This window comes from Ascochyta rabiei, chromosome 5, assembly GCF_004011695.2.
Source record: "Ascochyta rabiei chromosome 5, complete sequence".
Taxonomy (NCBI): domain Eukaryota; kingdom Fungi; phylum Ascomycota; class Dothideomycetes; order Pleosporales; family Didymellaceae; genus Ascochyta; species Ascochyta rabiei.
This window is the reverse complement of record NC_082409.1, coordinates 2246728-2265361: the sequence shown is the minus strand read 5'-3', so window position 1 is coordinate 2265361 and position 18634 is coordinate 2246728. Positions and strand designations below refer to the sequence as shown.

General features: G+C 41.2%; 4 protein-coding genes across 4 annotated transcripts, besides 16 other annotated features; 3 read left to right on the top strand and 1 right to left on the bottom strand.

Moving 5' to 3' along the window:
• Window positions 1-1937: part of a mobile genetic element that runs on past the window's edge.
• Window positions 1-3777: part of a mobile genetic element that runs on past the window's edge.
• Window positions 2193-2201: an inverted repeat.
• Window positions 2193-2378: a mobile genetic element.
• Window positions 2370-2378: an inverted repeat.
• Window positions 3778-3938: 161 nt separating the features above from the next.
• Window positions 3939-6005: a mobile genetic element.
• Window positions 4434-4450: a tandem repeat.
• Window positions 6004-6424: a mobile genetic element.
• A 48-nt stretch (window positions 6425-6472) lies between these two features.
• Window positions 6473-6507: a mobile genetic element.
• Window positions 6508-6866: 359 nt separating this feature from the next.
• EKO05_0003903 (uncharacterized protein) lies at window positions 6867-8643 on the top strand (the record flags this gene model as incomplete). Its single annotated transcript, XM_038938309.1, has 3 exons — window positions 6867-7266; window positions 7343-7483; window positions 7535-8643. The coding sequence occupies 3 exons, from the start codon at window positions 6867-6869 to the stop codon at window positions 8641-8643; spliced, it is 1650 nt and encodes a 549-aa protein (XP_038800379.1).
• A 1300-nt stretch (window positions 8644-9943) lies between these two features.
• EKO05_0003902 (uncharacterized protein) lies at window positions 9944-10504 on the bottom strand (the record flags this gene model as incomplete). Its single annotated transcript, XM_038938496.2, has 1 exon — window positions 9944-10504. The coding sequence occupies one exon, from the start codon at window positions 10502-10504 to the stop codon at window positions 9944-9946; it is 561 nt and encodes a 186-aa protein (XP_038800380.2).
• Window positions 10505-11126: 622 nt separating this feature from the next.
• EKO05_0003901 (uncharacterized protein) lies at window positions 11127-11384 on the top strand (the record flags this gene model as incomplete). The annotated part of the gene is made up of 1 exon (XM_059636262.1): window positions 11127-11384. One exon carries the CDS (start codon window positions 11127-11129, stop codon window positions 11382-11384), a length of 258 nt encoding a protein of 85 aa, XP_059492245.1.
• An 8-nt stretch (window positions 11385-11392) lies between these two features.
• On the top strand, window positions 11393-13169 carry EKO05_0003900 (uncharacterized protein; the record flags this gene model as incomplete). Its single annotated transcript, XM_038938308.2, has 3 exons — window positions 11393-12817; window positions 12874-13050; window positions 13101-13169. The coding sequence occupies 3 exons, from the start codon at window positions 11393-11395 to the stop codon at window positions 13167-13169; spliced, it is 1671 nt and encodes a 556-aa protein (XP_038800381.2).
• A 2138-nt stretch (window positions 13170-15307) lies between these two features.
• Window positions 15308-17156: a mobile genetic element.
• Window positions 15753-15910: a mobile genetic element.
• Window positions 16215-16480: a mobile genetic element.
• Window positions 16215-16483: a mobile genetic element.
• Window positions 16215-16492: a mobile genetic element.
• Window positions 16275-16480: a mobile genetic element.
• Window positions 17157-17862: 706 nt separating the features above from the next.
• Window positions 17863-17894: a tandem repeat.
• Between the last annotated feature and the right edge of the window lie 740 nt (window positions 17895-18634).

Genomic DNA, 18634 nt, shown 5'->3' with positions numbered 1-18634 from the left:
AGCAAAATGCCCTACATATAGACAACGCTACAGTATATAGGATTACTATTATATTAATCTAGATAAGGCACCTAAGTAGTAGAAACTAAATAAGATAACAAATAAGCTTATATAATTTAAGCGTAAGAAAGACACTACATTTTAAGGGCTAATTTGCAGACAAAGTAGAACCTGTTTAAGAACACTAGTTGTAAAACAATTACACACTCTAATACCTAAAATCCTTAAAGAATAACTAGAGGGCTAGAAAGTTATAAACGTAAGAGATGTCTTTAATATAGTATTGGGCAGAGGGAATGCTAAAGGCTATCTACTAAGGAAGTTGTTTATTATTAACTTAGGAATAACCTACTATATTATAAACAACCCTAACTATATACATAACTTCTGCCTACTAATACCTAGTAACTATATCTAGGCTAGAAAATTAAAAGTGTAGATAAAGGAATACAGATTAATTAAGCTAAGTTTAATAAACTAGTCTAGAACCTGCAGTATAACACTGCATAACGTAGCAGTCTACCCTAACCTGCTATATAATTTAGTATCTTTCTACCTTCTAAGACAATAAGGGATATAGTAGGATACTTAGACAAATCTAACAACCCTATAAAGACTAGACAATAAAATTATCTGCACTATTACTAAAATGTTTAGGTAATAGGTACTAGAGTATAAGGAATTGTAAGATGCCTTATACTACACAAATAAAACTATATTAAAAACTAAAAAGGGACTACAGAGAGCCTCTGCTACACTATAGCACAGGCAACTAGGTTATCCTAGCCTAGTAGTAGTAGAACACCTTGTATAACAAACTTAGGGGGTACGCATTAAAGGCATTACTACAGTAGAGTGTAATTCCTGCAGAAGAGCAAAGTTAAGGCAATAAATAAGCTAAGTCCTACGCACAAATGATAACAGCCTAGAAAAAAGACTAAGTATTAATTTTTACACCTATAAAGCTTAAGAGGTAACAAAAGAGAAGAGCTAATTAATAATTACTAACAAATTCTTAGGCCTGCAATAGGATCTCTACTTTACTAACAACTAAACAGTAAAATCTATTATTAAAGCCTTATTAATATTTATACTATTTCTTAAAAACTACTATAATATATCTATTAAGACAATTAAGGTAGACAACATAATTATAACTATTAAGCTAGAGGTTAAAAGATAGTTAGCAATATAAGGAATTATTATTAAGCCTTCTGCACTAGATATTTAAGTATAAAATAGAGGCGTAGAACGCTTAGGGGGTGTAAATAAGGAGAAAGCTTACGCTATGTAACTTAACGCTAACCTCTCCTAGGAACTATAGCTAGAAGTTACAAGAGCTGCAGTATACCTCTACAACAGAACTCTAAATTACACAAACTATTAGAAAACACTATAAAAAATATTCTTTACGTAAGTTACTTTTAGTAATAGGATAGTAATATTATTATATAAACCTAATCTTATACACCTTAAAGTATACAGCTGTAAGATATTGATAATAAATATTAATACACATAGAGGTAGATTACGCCTTTAACGCCTAGATCTAAAGGTATAGATTAATTTTCTAGTAGGATACTAATTATTAAACATATATTAAATGTAGATACTATTACTTGCTAAAGTAATTTGTACCTAGGACGTTGTATTTAACAAACTGTTAATATTTAATAGAGAGATTAAAAATCTAAAAGCTAGCCTAATATATAAGACGCTAGAGGAGATAGCAACATATATTAGGACTATTAAGCTACTAACTCTATACTAGGAACTAGAAACAGAATCCTTCTATAAAGACAATGTTGCTAAAAAACGTTTAGAAGAATAAAACAAAGTTAACTAACTAGGCTACTACTAAGGAAAGAAGATTAGGGATAATTACCTAACACCTCTATCTACACTACCTCCTGTAGCACTACTTATACAGTTAATAACTAGAGAACAACCAGATCTAATGCAATAAGTGTCCTTAATAACTGTCCCCTAGGCAGCGGCCTTTATAGCAGGAACCTAAGCTAGTTTTATCAGACAATACAGAGGAGAAGTTATAGACAAGGCTAAGATAATAAGAATACTTGCTATAGGCTTAAAGCCCTATTGCAGTTAACTTCTACCTTTGCTAACTTACTAAACTAAGCTTAAGGATTACCTAATAGGCAAATTATTCTAAGAGGCTAAGTAAGTACACCTTATAAGTTATTAGGATATAAAATTATAGTTAGAAATACTATTAAAGAAGATAAAATGAATAGGATATTAGATTCTTAACTGTATGTAGGTATACACCTATAAGCTTAATAAACACTATTCTTTACTAAAGTGTAAGGCGCAACTAGTAGTTAGAGGTAACTAATAACAAAATGTAACCTTATAAGACACTTATGCAGCTACGCTTACTAGCTAATTATTTTAAATAATAATAGCAATTACAGCTGACTATAAAATAGAGCTAAAATAATACAATATTATAAACGCATTTGTCTATATAATAATACATTAAGAGGTTTACATAAAAATGCCATAAGGCTACTAGAAGCCTAGAATAATTCTATAACTAAACAAGGCGTTATACAGTCTCTATATCTCCCTACTCCTCTAGCAGAAAGAATTTACTATAACGCTTAAGGCACTAGGGTTCCAGATTATACCCTATAAGCTGTGCTGCCTAATTAGAGATAGAGTTATTATTTTTTTCTATATTAACAATATTATACTTACGTACTATAGAGACAAGGAGCGTAAAGTATAAGAAGTAATTAGATACTTATAAAATAGTTACAAATTTACTAGAGGAGAGAACCTTTAGTCGTTCCTTAGCATAGACATTATCTAAAAAGGAGAAGATTAAAAGATCTAACTATTACAAGCCGCATACTTAGACAATTTTAGCTACTTAGCTAATAGGTAAGATATTTAATATAATACTCCTATAGCAGTAATAGAACTTTGCCTAAGAAAGGGTCTAGCAGCGCTAGCAGAAATTAATAAATATTAACGCAAGATTAGGTTGTTACTTTTTACTGCAGTTACTATAACGCTAGAAATTGCTTTTGCTACCTTATAACTAGCTTACTTTCTAGTATATCTAGGACCTAAGCACTATAACGCTGTAGATTAAGTACTACTATACCTCTAAGATACTAAATAATAAGCCCTATAACTAGGAGGAGCTAAAGGACTGCAAATTACAAGTAATGCTTTATTTGCAGATAACACCCTAGATTGTAAAATCTTATAATGATACGCTATAAGACTATTTAGTAGACTTATTACATAGAGAGCTAATAAGTAAGACATAGTTACTACATTAACTACTAAAGCAGAGCTACTAGCTCTCTTATAAGTAGCTAAAGAAGTAATCTTTATATTAAGACTGCTCTATAAACTGTAAATAAAAATAGACATGCGCACTATTACTATCTAATATAATAATAAGCAAACTATACGCTTAGTAACAGAGGAAGTTTCCTGTCTCTAAACTAAACTTTAACATATAGATATTTACAATTATTAGATTAGATAAGAAGTATATAAGGGTATAATTAAGATAGAATTTATGTAGTTAGTAAATATAATTGCAGACAGTATAACAAAGGTCCTACTAGCAAACAAATAGGAGGGTTTCCTTTAACAACTTAGCCTAGCTATTACAGAGCTAGTACAGGTAACAAATACTATGCCTCTTAAGGAAATTTAAGAGTAACTTAAAGACCTTACATTTATATAACTACTAGCTTAATAAGTCTTTAAGGTAAAGGGGTGTGTTCGATAGAATAAGCTCTAGCAAGGTTAGATCTGTACAATTAAGCAGGGACTAATAGGCTTGGCACACTAGCGAAGAACCTGAATCTCACTGAACACAGGGGAACAGCAACATAGAACAACCATCAATATCACTAAGTTACCTCATTACTTATTCATTATACCATCTAACAACTATACATATATAAACGTCTACTAAGAGACTTCTTATAGTGCGTTTAGACTCTTTAGCATCTTCTAACACTATTTTCTCTAGTTTAGAAGAGTCCTTATAATTTTTCTCTTAGAAGAATATACGCTAGCTTAAATAGCTTAGCTTAGGGTTTGTCTAGTTACTCTAGAGTAATCTAAGGTATATCTTGTACCTTTATAGGTCTGTAACTACAAAAGGTATCTATTAGACCTCCTGTCTTCTACAGGAGTTAACAATAGATACCTCTGCTGTAGTTACTCTGTAGATAGGTAATTCTGCTCTACCTACACCTTTAGCCACTATTTCGTTCAATAGTGTAACCTCTATATCTTGCTTCTTTGCTAGGAGAACTAAAATTAAGTTTAGTTATAACCCTCTATCTATTAAGGCTTCTATATTCTTTGCGTTACCTATAGATAATTTAACTATAAGTAGGCGTATATACTCTAGTTATACTGCGTTATAAAGAGAGATATTCTTCTTCTTCTTCTTAGATAATTTAATATAGGCTATAAGAGAGGAGATTAGGTCTTAGGCCCCTTGTTTTTCCTAACTTATCTAGAGCAGGGTCTTTCTAATTTTACTTTAGCTTTAGGCAGTTAGGGCAGTAGTAACTAGTTTCTCTACACTTAAGGTATGCGTTTTAGCCCTTACATATCCTGTCTTAGCCCTTTTTACCCTTTGCTAGCTCCTTACAGAACTTCTTAGACTTAAATAACTTTTTTAGGGTTTTTGTGTTCCCTTCTAACCTAAAGTTACTAAATTAGTGCTTCTATAGTCCTTTATTAGTTGTCTTGCCCTTAGCTAGAGTCTTCTTAGGTAGCTGTTAGCTATAATAACCTAGTCTCTAGTTAATAATATTAGCTTATTTCTCTACCTTTAGGATTATATCCCTTTATTTATAGAAGTATAGAAATAAGTCTTTTTATATGCTAGGGAGTAGCGCAGTAACATATTCTAGGACTTAGAGCTCTAGCGTATGTAAGTTACCTAGTTCTTTCTATAGTAGACGTATAAAGTCTAATAGATCTATAGAGGACTAAATTTTTGCTGCTTATATTACTTTAAGAATTTATATACTACTTACTTGTGTTTAGCTAGTGTTCCTAGAGCATCTAGCATTATTCTTTTTAGCTCTTACTACGTTAGTTCCTAGGTTAGCTAATTATAGCAGTTAGTTGTGCAGTAAGCCTACTATAACGTCTTTAGATTCTCTAAGAGGTACCTTACACTAAAGTTAATCTTTTTTTCCTCTATAAGGAAATTAACTAGAGATTAGAGGAAGTATTTCTTATAATCTCTTTCTTAATAGTTATATTTAGTGTAGTTATGCTTTACGTACTTCTATAGGTGTTTAGGTAATAGAAGATTTATAGATAAGGAAGATTATAGATTCTCTACCCCTTCTAGTACTTTTTAGAAGGATAGGATTATTACTAGATCTCCTTTATTATATTTACGTCTAAGTTTATAAAAAAAAAGAAAGTTTCTTTTAGTCTTTTATCTCTTATAACTATTTACGCAAGTTTTCTAACTCCTGTTATTAATTACCTACTTCTAGGCTATTCTAACCCTTTCTAGCTAAAGCTACCCTATAGATATAAATTCTAGAGTAAAGTTTACTACCTAGAGGACCTATAAATCCTCTTAAGGCACTATATACACTTAGTGTCTGTTAAGATATCTCCTTTTCTACACAGAGAGGTGTTACCTTACGCTCTACTAGCTCTCCTACAGGTAGGTTGTCTTAGTCCCTTTCTAAGGACAGCAAGCCTAGATAATTTAGTTTAAGACTTATAGTAGCTTAGGTCTATTTTTAATTATAATATAAGAGTAAATAAAATATAAAGAGTGTATAGAGTAATTATAAGAGAGGATAGGGTTAAAGAGGATAGTAGGTGTATTAAGGTACGTAGTATGTAGTAACAAGACTAATTACTAGCGTATTAGTAATAACCTCTAACACCTTTATATAGTCTGGGCTGACTAGCCCTATAGTAGCTCGCCAAGACTGGCAGAGGTACCCCCAGGCCCAGCGCCTACCACTAGTGTTAGCGCAACAGGAGATTACTTAGTTTTAAGCTACTAATAAGGCAGCTATATAATAAAAATTATATAAAAGAAAGTAAGTTTAGGTAAAAGGGACCCTAACAGTTCAAGAGGGCTAGCAATTAACAGCTCTTAAGGAGTTTAGGGCGCGTAGTAATAGGAAGAAGGTAAAGAAGTAGGTGCGTGCTAAAGGAGGTAAGCCTTCCTAAAGGCGCTGTAGATAGTGTAATTAGACAGGATATAACACACAAACGTGTAAGAAAGAGGTAGAAGTAGTTTCTAAATAGTATTACAGACTATACTGCACGTTACAGCACTAAACTAGGCTATTTGAGGCCATAATAGGGTGGTGTTTGGTGGGGGCTTGGCAAAAGTGTCCGACTCGCCTTTTGTCCGACTCGCCCGTGGGGTACGTTACCTGAGGTTTGCCGACACTAATTCCATGGCCGGCTCAACTGCCAACACGCGCAAATCCGGGCGTTGCGCGCACAGACACGGTACGGCGTTAGCGTCGGAAAATTCCCACAGCTAGGGGCAACAACGGGTTTCTCCCACTCAATGCGGGGTTTCATCACAGTAACTGCCATCTACCGTCCCCAGATACATCAGGGCGGCAACTAGATGGGCTGACTAGGTGCCACTTGTATGACACCATGGTATCTTTAGTTCCTTGTATGCAACTGAAATATTGATTGCCCTCATGTCGGATCTGCCACTAACCTCGTGACATTTGATAGCATGGGACTTTATAACCTCAGACGGTTCCAACGCTTCTCCGCGTGATTACTTTGATCACAGACTTATTTCTTTGCGTCCGCATTACTTAAAGCACTAGACAAATTATATCTACCATATCATTATGGTCGCAACCACGAAACCTCTTGCGCTGCCACCCGACGTCAGTAGCGATGTCTTCGACAAATTCTTGACAGCTTGTCATAATGTTGGTCGTGACAACATCGAAGTCATATCCTCCGCGTCCCAGATTGACGATGGCAACTACATGAAGCCGAACTACACGCACGACCCTCATCACATCATGAAGCAAGATTTCTTCCTTGCTTCAGCTGTCATCGCCCCTCGCAATGTCGCCGATGTTCAGACTATCGTCAAGGCCGCAAATGAGTACCATGTACCATTATGGCCCATTAGTATTGGGAGGAACTCAGGCTATGGCGGCGCCGCTCCACGCGTATCTGGTAGTGTTGTCGTCAACATGGGCAAACATATGAACAGGATCCTCGAAGTCAATGTAGAGGGTGCTTACGCTTTAGTCGAGCCAGACAAGTTGCCCACTCCCCCCTCTCTTTGTTCACGACGTTGATCTGTATTTAGGAGTCACATTTCACGATCTATATACTTATCTCGTCGAAAACAACCTTCGCGAAAAGCTTTGGCTTGACGTACCTGATCTTGGTGGCGGTTCAGTCCTAGGTAACACTATGGAGAGAGGTGTTGGTTACACTCCTTATGGTGGTAAGTCCTGCCCATCAAAGCTTATCACTTGCGGTCTGACGTTTTCACTAGATCACTTCATGATGCATTGCGGCATAGAGCTCGTCTTACCGAGTGGCGAGCTCATCCGTACTGGTATGGGTGCCTTGCCTCACCCTTATGAGAAGGCCGGTGTTCCCCCCCAAGACCAACCTTGGAACGATTCGGCACAGCTGTTCAACTACGGCTTCGGTCCCTACGTTGACGGAATTTTCACACAATCTAATCTGGGTATCGCTACAAAGATGGGCTTATGGCTCATGCCGAATCCAGGTGGTTACCAGTCATATCTTATCACAATCCCTCGTGAGGACGACTTGAAGCAGGCCGTTGACATCATCCGGCCACTGAGATTGAATATGGTCCTCCAGAATGTACCAACAATTCGACACATCCTCCTCGACGCCGCTGTGTTGGGTCACAAATCCGATTACACCTCAGATATCAACAAGCCCCTCACAGATGCCGAGCTAGACGCCATAGCTGAGAAGCTCAAGCTTGGCCGGTGGAACTTCTATGGTGCGCTCTACGGGCCGCAGCCAATCCGTGATGCAACGTGGACTGTCGTCAAACAATCCTTCTCGGCCATCCCAGGAGCAAAGTTCTACTTCCCAGAAGACCGACAGGAGGCAAACTCAATCTTGCATACTCGCCACAAGACTATGCAAGGTATCCCCACCTACGATGAGCTCAAATGGCTGGATTGGCTACCAAATGGCTCTCATCTCTTCTTTTCGCCAATATCTAGGGTGAATGGCGAAGACGCAACCAAGCAATTTGCTCTCACCAAAGCCCGGTGTCATGAAGCTGGCCTTGACTTCATCGGTACATTCACGATTGGCATGCGCGAAATGCACCACATTGTATGCATTGTTTTCAATCGCAAAGACGAGGAACAAAAGAAGAAAGTCATATGGCTAGTCAAAACGCTGATCGATGACTGTGCTAAGCAAGGATGGGGGGAGTACCGGACACATCTTGCAGCCATGGATCAGATCATGGACACGTACTCGTTCAACAATAACGTCTTCAGGCGATTCAACGAGACGATAAAGAATGCTGTTGATCCCAACGGCATCTTGGCACCGGGTAAATCTGGGATTTGGCCTAAGCAGTATGTCCGCAAGCAGTGGAAGCTTTAGGGCCAAACTTGCGGGACGTAGATCATCGTGTATAGTATTCAATCATCGATAATCTTTTACTTCGGTTGAGTCTACATCGTTGCAGCTGTTCGAGATGTGATAGCTCAAGGAGCTGTCTTCCGTCGTCAACGTGTCAGTAGTGATGACATGGCTTACTGCAAACTTCAACACCATCCATGCAAAGCGCTGGTACCGACCTGGTAGGATCCTTGTCGCATGGACCATGCGGTGAGAACAAAGCTGATGCGAGATCCGGAAACCGATTGTGCTCCCGACTGTACCGCACAGTTGTTTTGCACTTTCATGCTCCTCACGTTTGCAAGGTGAAAGGGGAAAGTTACAGTACAGTACTCTCAGCCGGCCCAGTTCGTCTGGCGCTTGCTCTCCACGACCACTCACATGCATTGTCCAGACGGCAGATCCTCTCCGACGTTTCAACGAAGCATACAAAGCTCGCATGTCACAGCGACACGGCACAAGTACCCTTCAACCCCTGCATCGCTGCATTCGCACTCACTCGCTCCCAGGTCCCTAGATGGCGGAGCGAACATAAACCAAGGTTCAGATCAAGCGCACCATTTGTGATAGCAGTAAGATGAGAGAGGAGCTGGAGGAGCAGGCAATCTTGTTGTCACTTCTCGCGGACCAAGAGAACAAAACAATGGATCTATCCATGGCCGAACCTTGTGCCCGCAAGGAAAATTTAGAGAGGCTGAAGAAGGACACCGCGAAGGCGCTCCAGCAGATGTAGAGCCGGAGATGAGCCAAGAGTGTGCTCAGGCGTGTCGAATGCTGGACGCGCAACGTACTCGCACTCAGTCGTAGTCCCCATGACTTTGTGGCTTTGTGGGCCTCTTCCAGAAGCGCACAATCGGCGTCTGCAGTGACTCAGAATCAATACTTTACACTATGCCTGCTCCCTTCCTTTATTGCTGTGGTCTGGAAGTATGCTGGACGGTGAAACCCTGACAGGTAAGCATCTACGGCGCAGTGCTGGGTTTCTTCGTCACGTTGAGCGTCTCGTTTCAACCAGGCGTGAGCGAAACCTTACAAGACAAGAGCCTCTGGTTTGCATGTTAACGCCGATACTTTATATGCACATCTAGCAGGTGACCGTCTAACACTGTAGCAGCATAGACTTAGCAGTGCTAACGTAATTAGAACTGAATGGCATCCTGATCCTCGAAAATCGTCACAGCGATTGCTGTAGGTGCCGTGTTCTCGTTGCTGTGTCGGCAACGTTAGCACGAAGCACGTCAGGCAAGATGGATCACCCCAAACACAGGAACAGATTTGATTGCTAGGAACTTGGAGGGCAGGACCTATCCTCATGAAAGCTATCCATGCAACTCTCGTCGACGACTTCGATGCCGTTGAAAGGCTTATAAGACTGCCCACGAAGAGAACATGTCCGCAGTCTCACAGGGAAGAGCTCTGGCCATTCCCCTGCCCTGATATAGACATCTGGAATGAATTCACCGTCCGTTGTAAACTCCAGCTCAGCGACCTTCTGCAGTATGGACAGCACTTTCAGGACGTTACTCCTCGTCGTTTCGGAGAGCTGTGCGGCTACGTCACGCCTGATTTTTAGGTCCAGTTTGTTAATGACTTTAGCTGCGAGTATCCAGTTGCGACTCTGCATGTCCTTGACAAGCATGACGAGCGCAGATTGTGTTATTGCACTGAGCATCCACCAATGCTGCACAACATCCAGCGCCTCAAGGAGCAAGCGTCGGTCGCCTTCTGGCGAGGACAGTAGTACTTGCTGTAGTGTTTCAGCTTGACCGGATATTTGAAGCGTGACATCTCTGACAAATTTGAAGATGTTGTGGATTATAGGCCTGTTGGCGTTCTCAGACATTGCGATAAAGGTGTAAGGGGTTTGTCTGGTAGAAATTGAAAGCCTGCTTGAACTTTCGCCACAATGGAGTATACTGGAGGAGATAACACGGCTTTCCAGGGGCCGGGCCAGACCAAAAGAAGGGCTAGGAAAACGAGGTCCTAAACGGGGCCCAAATCAGGCCCTTGTGTCAGTTCCTACACCACGTAACAGCAATACAGGGCCTCTAAGGGGTCAGCGCTAACAACCCAAAGCCAAAGATGGACAATCGGAGCTTAAGGAGTTGGTGCCCAGGTAAAGCCCCCTGGGCCTGAACTTGGCGCTTTCCAAGCCCGATTTTCTTAAGTAAGTGGTACGCATTGTTACTCAGCACGCCACTGCTGCCAGATGTCGCTTAAGACGCACGGCCGGTCAGACGCGTTTTGACAATCTTGCCGTGCGCGCGGAGAAACTGCCGGGATGCTATCCCCAACGTAGCGCCGGCCCTAATTACAGCCAGCCGAGCTTTTGTCCAAGCCAGCCGACATGCAACCAGCCCCCTCAGTCACTAACCTCTGATGCCCAGATCAAAAGTGTAATTAACTACAATGCTGCAACAGCCCAGCCGATTCGAAAGATATAAGCGTATGGTCTCTGTTACGGCATGGACACCAGTGCACAGCAGCAAGATGTGCTGTCAGTCGCGGACGATATCCTCAGCGCGCCCATGAGCGCACAGGACGGCCAACAGCACGACTGGACTGAAGATCTTGCGCAGACCGCTCACATACGCCTCTTCCGAGATACCGACTGGACCCGTAACGGGCTGGCGCCCCTTAAAGACTGGGACTCGACGCTACGACTGTATGCCAACTTCGTGTTTGCAGACTCCCGGGCAGCTTGTCTTTGCATGTTTCAGTAGATGGTCGAATGCTATGGGCGAACGATCAGTACTACGTTCTCGCCGGACGGAGCGCGGAAGAGCATGTCGCCAGCTACTCGTTCTATGATGCCTACCTGGAGGAAGACCTACCAAAGGCGGAGGAGGTTTGGAATACACTCGTTGCTGGTCTTGCACAAGTTAACGTCGAGCTACGGATGAAACGGACCTATCCTTGTCCAACTGGCGAAGAAATTCCAGCTATAATTCAGGCTCTCAGTTTCCCTTACCGCGACCTAGAGTCTGGCCAGGTCAAGTCTATTATGGCATGCACAACGAATATATCTCGGCTGAAATGGGCCCAGGCCTTCCATGCTCGATCAGCCGCAGAGGCGAGAGAGGCGAAGAAGCGGCAAGAGGCATTCATCGATGTGGTCTCGCATGAGATGCGAAATCCCTTGAACGCAATTGTGCACTGTGCAGATGCAATCATCGCAACGGCCCAAGACTGCGAGTCCGCTGGAGCTCCAGCTCAATGTCTTGAAGCTTTGAACGAGAATGCCCAAAATGCCAAGATTGTCTTACAGTGTGCCAAACACCAGAGACGCATCCTGGATGATGTTTTGACGCTCAGCAAGTTAAACTCGACTTTACTATCAATTAAACCCGTTCCGGTCGAGCCTTCAAACCTGATCAACTCCGTCATAGACATGTTCGAGCCAGAGCTAGACCGTAACTCAATCCACCTTGAGGTCAACTCCGATGCGTCCTTGTCTGACCTTTCCATTCATCGTGTTTTCTTGGATCCGTCCCGAGTAACGCAAATCCTCATCAACTTGCTGACGAATGCAATAAAACTTGTCAAGTCATCGAAGGAACCTTCAATTTCAATCCGGCTCGGTGCTTGCACGTCAAATCCGCGGAGTCTCTTCACTGATGAGATGTTTTGGGCGGACGGCAAGCCAAGTGAACAGGCGACAAACGACCCTGAATGGGGCTTAGGTGAGCACATATATCTAACCTTCACCGTCCAGGATTCCGGAATCGGCCTGAACAAAGAATATGTCGCAAAGATCTTCAGACGTTTTTCGCAAGCCACTATTAAGACTCACATTACCTATAGTGGCAGTGGGCTAGGTCTTTATATCTCAAAAGAGCTTGCCGAGAAGCAAGGCGGCGAGATTGGGGTAACTTCAGTGCCTGGCCAAGGGGCAACATTTGGGTTCTATATCAAAACCCGTCGTGCAGAAGAGCAGTCATTGACGGTCACGTTGTTGACAAAAAGTATCAAACAGCCAGAGCCTATGTCTCCACGATTGCATGTCTTGTTGGTAGAAGACAACCTGATCAGCCAACAAGTCCTGGGCAAGCAGTTGATACGAGCGGGATTAATAGTGGAGGTCGCCAACCATGGGCTCGAAGCGCTTCAGATTCTAGAGAGAAAGACCTTTGACGCCGTACTCATGGATTCTGAGGTCAGAACACTACCAGCAGACTGTACATACGAACTCAACTAACCCCACCTATTTAGATGCCCATCTTAGACGGCCTCGCAGCCACCCGCGCAATACGGCAGAAAGAATTGCTGGGTGAAGGCCTTCTCGGCTCAGCGATGATAACAAGACCTGGAGCTGTACGACTACCTATCATCGCTGTCACTGCCAACTTTCGTGACGAACAGGTGCAATCGGCACTGGAAGCAGGTTCGGTTTGTAACTCTCTGTCCTGTCTGGAAGCCAGATTCTAATCGCAATGCAGGACGACGTCGTTCAGAAACCGTTCAGAGTGAAGGATTTAATAGAACGAATACACTCATTGCTCGCCTGAACCTCGATCATGCTGCGATCACGAAACCAATAAAGATCGAAGCTCAGCAAACAGGAACTCTACTACAAAAGAGGATGACCTCTCAGTCCGATGTATATCGGAGATTATGCCTTGGTTTTTTGCAGTCTGATCTCGCATGGTCGAAAAAAGCTGCACACCTGCCCGGACCTGCGCCATGGCTGAGACAATAGTATAGACAGGGAACAGTTCCGAAAGATAGACGGGGCACACTTTCCCCCTCTGGAAATCACAGAGTTGCAAGATGCTGTCTAAACGTTGACCGGCCTGCGCAGCTGTGCTCAACGTTGGTTCTGGATAGCATGTGCCTTCTCGAGAAGACGCACCTACGACTTCCGTGGTTGCGCGAAGAGCAGTCAAAGTTGGCAAACTGACCGAAGTGGAAGCGTTTGCGAAGAGCTAAATTCTTCAAGACCCGGCGGCCTAGATGATTCCTTTGTTAAAAGGAGGCTCACGTCATAGTGGATTTGAGTCAAAGAAAGAGAACAGCGACTTCACCTTCGCAGTCGAACAAATCCCACGTCACAAGACGGACATTACTTGACAAGTCTATTGCACACGCTGAACAGGCTATTTCGTGGCGCTGAACGTATAGTTATTACGCACAAAATGACTAGAAAGCCGTTTTACTACTGAGACAGGATTTGCACGGCCAATAGCAGGGCATATGATACAGGCAATCGGCCTGAATTTCACATGGGTGACGATAGAACGCTTGGATCTTACACTTAATTTTGTTCTGGTGTACTTTGATCCTCAATCGTTTGGCTATAAGACGTGTGTGCTGGCATAGAAGACCGATAATGAATCGCTTCGTTGGTCCATTCTTTCCAGCATCCAGATGACTAGTGGCCAAACGAGCGAATCTCCATGGTACGCGCATGAGCTTTCTGTTGGGGTTTCGACCAGGTGGTCCTGTGCATTGATAGCGTTGAGCTGTTTAAGCCTGCTAGCATGCTGATCCCATTCGGCCGATCGCGCATGTCGGCCTGTCAGGCGTAGCGGAATGCGAGACGACCAGCTTTAGGCGCATACCTGCCTCTTCTGGAGAGCCTTTACAACGCATATTCTTGACAATAATGAGGTTACAGTCTAAATCTGCCCATTCGTCGCAATATCGGGTCTATCGGGAGCCGTACTGGATCAGGTATCCGTACTTCAACGTTTTTGAGGGGTAGCCACAGGACGGCGAACAAGTGGTGTCCTTCTTCAGAAACACTCTTTTCGCCAATGGCCTTAACTCAGCTTTCTGAAACACCACGTATCCTGATCTTTTTCGATAAATGCCAGGAAGACTTGAGATTGTGCGCCCAGGCAATGCGTCCGCATGGCGCGGCGTGTACCTGCTGTCGCACCCCCGTTCGGCATCGAATTCGTTCCAGACGATGATGGCAAAATAGCCAGGCCACCGAGGCTCAGGCTATGAACTCTTCGATGCGGGATTCGCCTCCCTGGACAAAGGTCGCCTCAGTGAATGGCCGGAGCAGCGTGTCCAACCGTAAGTAAACGGCTACGGCAAAGGTCGATTGCCGTAAGTAACAGCAATTATTGTTAGCTGTTACGTCCTAAAATTACAGCGTAGGCCTACTTTACAGCGTAGAGACGTAGCTACAGGTATACAGTTGCTATTTTTAGTCTAGCATAGTTAATAACTGTAAAGGAGGCCTATCCTGTAACACCTGTAAGCACTTAGGGGTTGCTGTTTCTGTTAAATCTACCTGCTTCTTCTCCTGTAGTATTATTAACGCCTCTATCTTAGTATATAGGCTTATAATAAGCCTATAACACAGCTAATTCTTCTATAATTAAATAGCCTCTATTATACTTAGCTGTAATTAGTTCTATTTATTAGTTTTTGTACGCCTAGCAACGCTGAAACAGCGCTTGCACTTGCAGCTAGTACTTAGGATAGAGAGGAAATCGCAAGCTATTTTAAATAGCACAGGATATTTATACTGCCTCTAACATACCTACTATTACTATAGATTATAGAGGAGTTATTAATACTTAGGATTATTATTACAGAGGTTAATTATAATAGCTTTAAAATACTCCTGCAGCTTATTATGCTGTTTCTGCTGCTTAGAGCCCTTAAAACTAGTAAGTAAATAGAGGTCTACTGCTAACGTAAGCGGTAAGCAAGTCGCTTAGGCAAGCAAGTCGCTCACCTTTGCCAAGATCACACCTCCTTCAACCTTTCATCCAATGTCTTAACAACCTGATCTTGAATTGCTTTCTTGTGAGGATAGGATAGTCCTTGCTATCCAAGCTATGAAATCTGACGCGTTGCTAAGCCAGTAACGCGCTGCTGCTATCTATAACGTTCCTTAAAGGACCCTCTCTAACTAACGCGCTAAAACCACCTTACAACGCAATTCCTATCCTAACTCATCCTAGCTTACTAGGGTTAAAGAGGACACAATTATACAATACATAAGGAAGCTTAACGCGCAAGGCTTTGCCCCTACGCTTAGCTACGTACGTAAAATAGCTAATTAACTGCTAGCTGCCTGTTATAGTGGCTAGGTTAGGGAAAAATAGGCTAGGAACCTTATACGCTAGAAGCCTAAGATTAAGTCTTACGTAAATAGACAGCGCGATCACCAGAGAGTCCTATGCAGTAACCTAGCTATTATTAGCCCCTGGTTTGACCTTGTACGTAACGTCAAAGCCAAGTATAGTATCCTAGACGAAGATACCTACAACTTTAACGAGACTGGCTTCTAGATGGGTGTTGGGGGGTCTGTTAAGGTGGTAACTGCATCTAAGAGGCGTCTTAGACCATTGCAGGTCCAGCCTAGCAACTGTAAATAGGCAACGTTAATTGCTGCGATTAATGCTATAGGGTAGGTTATCCCACCCTTTATTATCTTTAAAGCAAAGAACTATAACTAAGCCTGGTATTACAACCTAAAGGATTAGCAGATTAGTGTTAGCAAGAATGGCTGGACAACAAATGAACTGGGCCTAGAGTGGCTAAAGCACTTTATCTAGCACACAACAGCCCAGACAGTAGGTAGCCACTAGCTGCTGATTATTAATGGCCACAAGAGCTACAAGTTGCTTGCCTTCCAGAATCTGTATAAGGAGAGCAAGATTATCACTCTCTATATGCCTCCTTACACCTCCTACATCCTACAGCCACTTAATGTAGGGTGTTTTGCCCCATTAAAGCAGGCGTACAAGAAGGAAATTAATGTCTTAGCAAACTGTTACATTACCCACATTAACAAGAAAGCGTTCCTAGCTGCCTTTAATCAGGTTTTTAATAAGGCGTTCTTATCTAGTAATATTCAATTAAGCTTCTAAGCAACAGGCTTAGTTCTAGATAACCTAGAGGTAGTGCTATTAAGGCTTAAAGTAAAGCCTTGTACGCCATCACCACCTCTACTAGGGCCTACCCCCTGGCAACCTAAAACACCAAGCAACGCTGCTGAAATTGGAGCTCAGTTAATGCTGATATTAAAGAGAATTAGGGAATACAGAAGTTTATTAACAGAATTAATCTGTGAGATGGTGCAGCAGTTTTAAAAGGGAGCTGAAATGATAGTGCATACCTAGGTGCTAAGAGCAGCTAAGATAGTTAAGCTTTAAGCAGCAAATAAAGCTGCTTCTAAGCGTAAAACACGTAAAAAGAAGCGGATCTAGCATGGTAGGACCCTATCTTAGTAAGAAGCAGAGGAGATAGTTAAGCGTAGGGATGCTGATGCGCTAGTTAAGGCTGAGAGGCGTGAGGAGAGGATGCGAACAGGTGGTGGTGGACAGGGTTCTCAACGCTGTGGGAGGTGTAGTGAGGCAGGGTACAACAAGCGCACATATAAGAAAGATACTGTAGACTAATTAGATTAATTTAACGTACTATAAGCTACAGTACAACGTTGTGGTGTTGAGTTATAGTGTTGCAAAGGTCTAAGGCTTGAAAAGGTAAGCGACTCGCTTGCCTAAGCGACTTGCTTACCGCTTACGTTATTATATTATTAAAACAAGTCCTTATAGCATGTCTAGGGAGCTTACAGCAGCTTAGCTAAGAGTATAGATTATTAAGTTAATCTAAATTATTATCTAATTAACTACTCTGCTTATAGGCCTTATAAACAATCTAAATTAACTTATTAGCCTTCCTGTTGTATATTAGAAAATAACCCTACTTATCCTTAAACTAGTACTAGCAAAGTATAGGGTGTAGTATTATAGTAATATAATAGTAGCTAATATCTAGGTTGTTAATAAGCTTCTTCTAGTACCTATTAAGCTTTATAAGGCTAAATTAGATGCCCTGTTTAAAGAAACTAGTAGGCTTTTTGTCTAGCTTAATTAATTTCTTGTTATATAACGCCTATAAAGTCTATAAATTAGAGATAGTCTGCTATAATAAGCTGTATCCTAATTAGCTGTTATTACCTTTAAGACGCTTTATAAGCTTGTACAGCTCTTAGAGGAAATTAATAAGCCTATTAACCTTATCCTAATTATCCTTAGTAATGTAATTATTAAGTACTTTAGTAGTAGCTTTATTAATTTTAGAGGTTGTATAGGTATTAAGGCTACGTAGTTAATATTAATAAGCTTATATAACACCTTAGAGCTCCTAGTAATAGAGTAATATAAGGTATGTTAAGTGCTAGTAGACCCCTCTAGCCTGTATAAGGTTAAGCGTAAAATGCTTCTATAGAGGATTATTATTAGATAATAATTATTAGTAATATTTAAATGCCTTATAACGCTTATATAAGGTATAAACAGCATTAATAAAGTTATATAGCTTGCTAATAACGCTATGTTACTTATATAACTTAAATTAATCTAGAGGACCTACACTAGTAAGCTCTTCTTTAAACTAACTAACGCTGTCTCTATATAGTGTTGCCTTAATAGTAAGGTTAATTATATAGCTAGCGCAGCAGAGGCAGTAATAGGAGTCTGATTTAATTAATTTAGATAGGTTAGAAAGCCTGTTGTATAGCAATTAATTGTTACTAGTAGTATTATTACTAATAAAGTAGTTAAATTAAGTCTTAAAGTTATACTTGTAGATAATGTTAATAATAACTAAGGCTTATGCACTACCTAAGTAATTGCTAATAAGGTTGTAGAAGGTAAGAAGTATGTCTTATTACTTATATAAAGTATTAATAAAGTAAGCTATAATAGTAAGAAAGCTGTAGTAGTTATATAACATCTACACATTAACGCTTACGCTAATCTTACTCTAAGCTGTCTTAATAAGTGCTACTACCTCTAATTAATGTTGTTAAAGTTAATTAGTAATGTATAATAATATTGTTAAGTAGGAATTAGGTAAGGCGTAGAGTAGATCTTATTAATTCTAAGTAATTAGGCCTTATATAGTAGGTGCTGTTATTATAGCAAATAATATATTATTAGTAATAGCCTAATTAATAAAGGCTAACTAAAGCTTATCCTTCTCCTAAGGGGTGTGTGTAGTA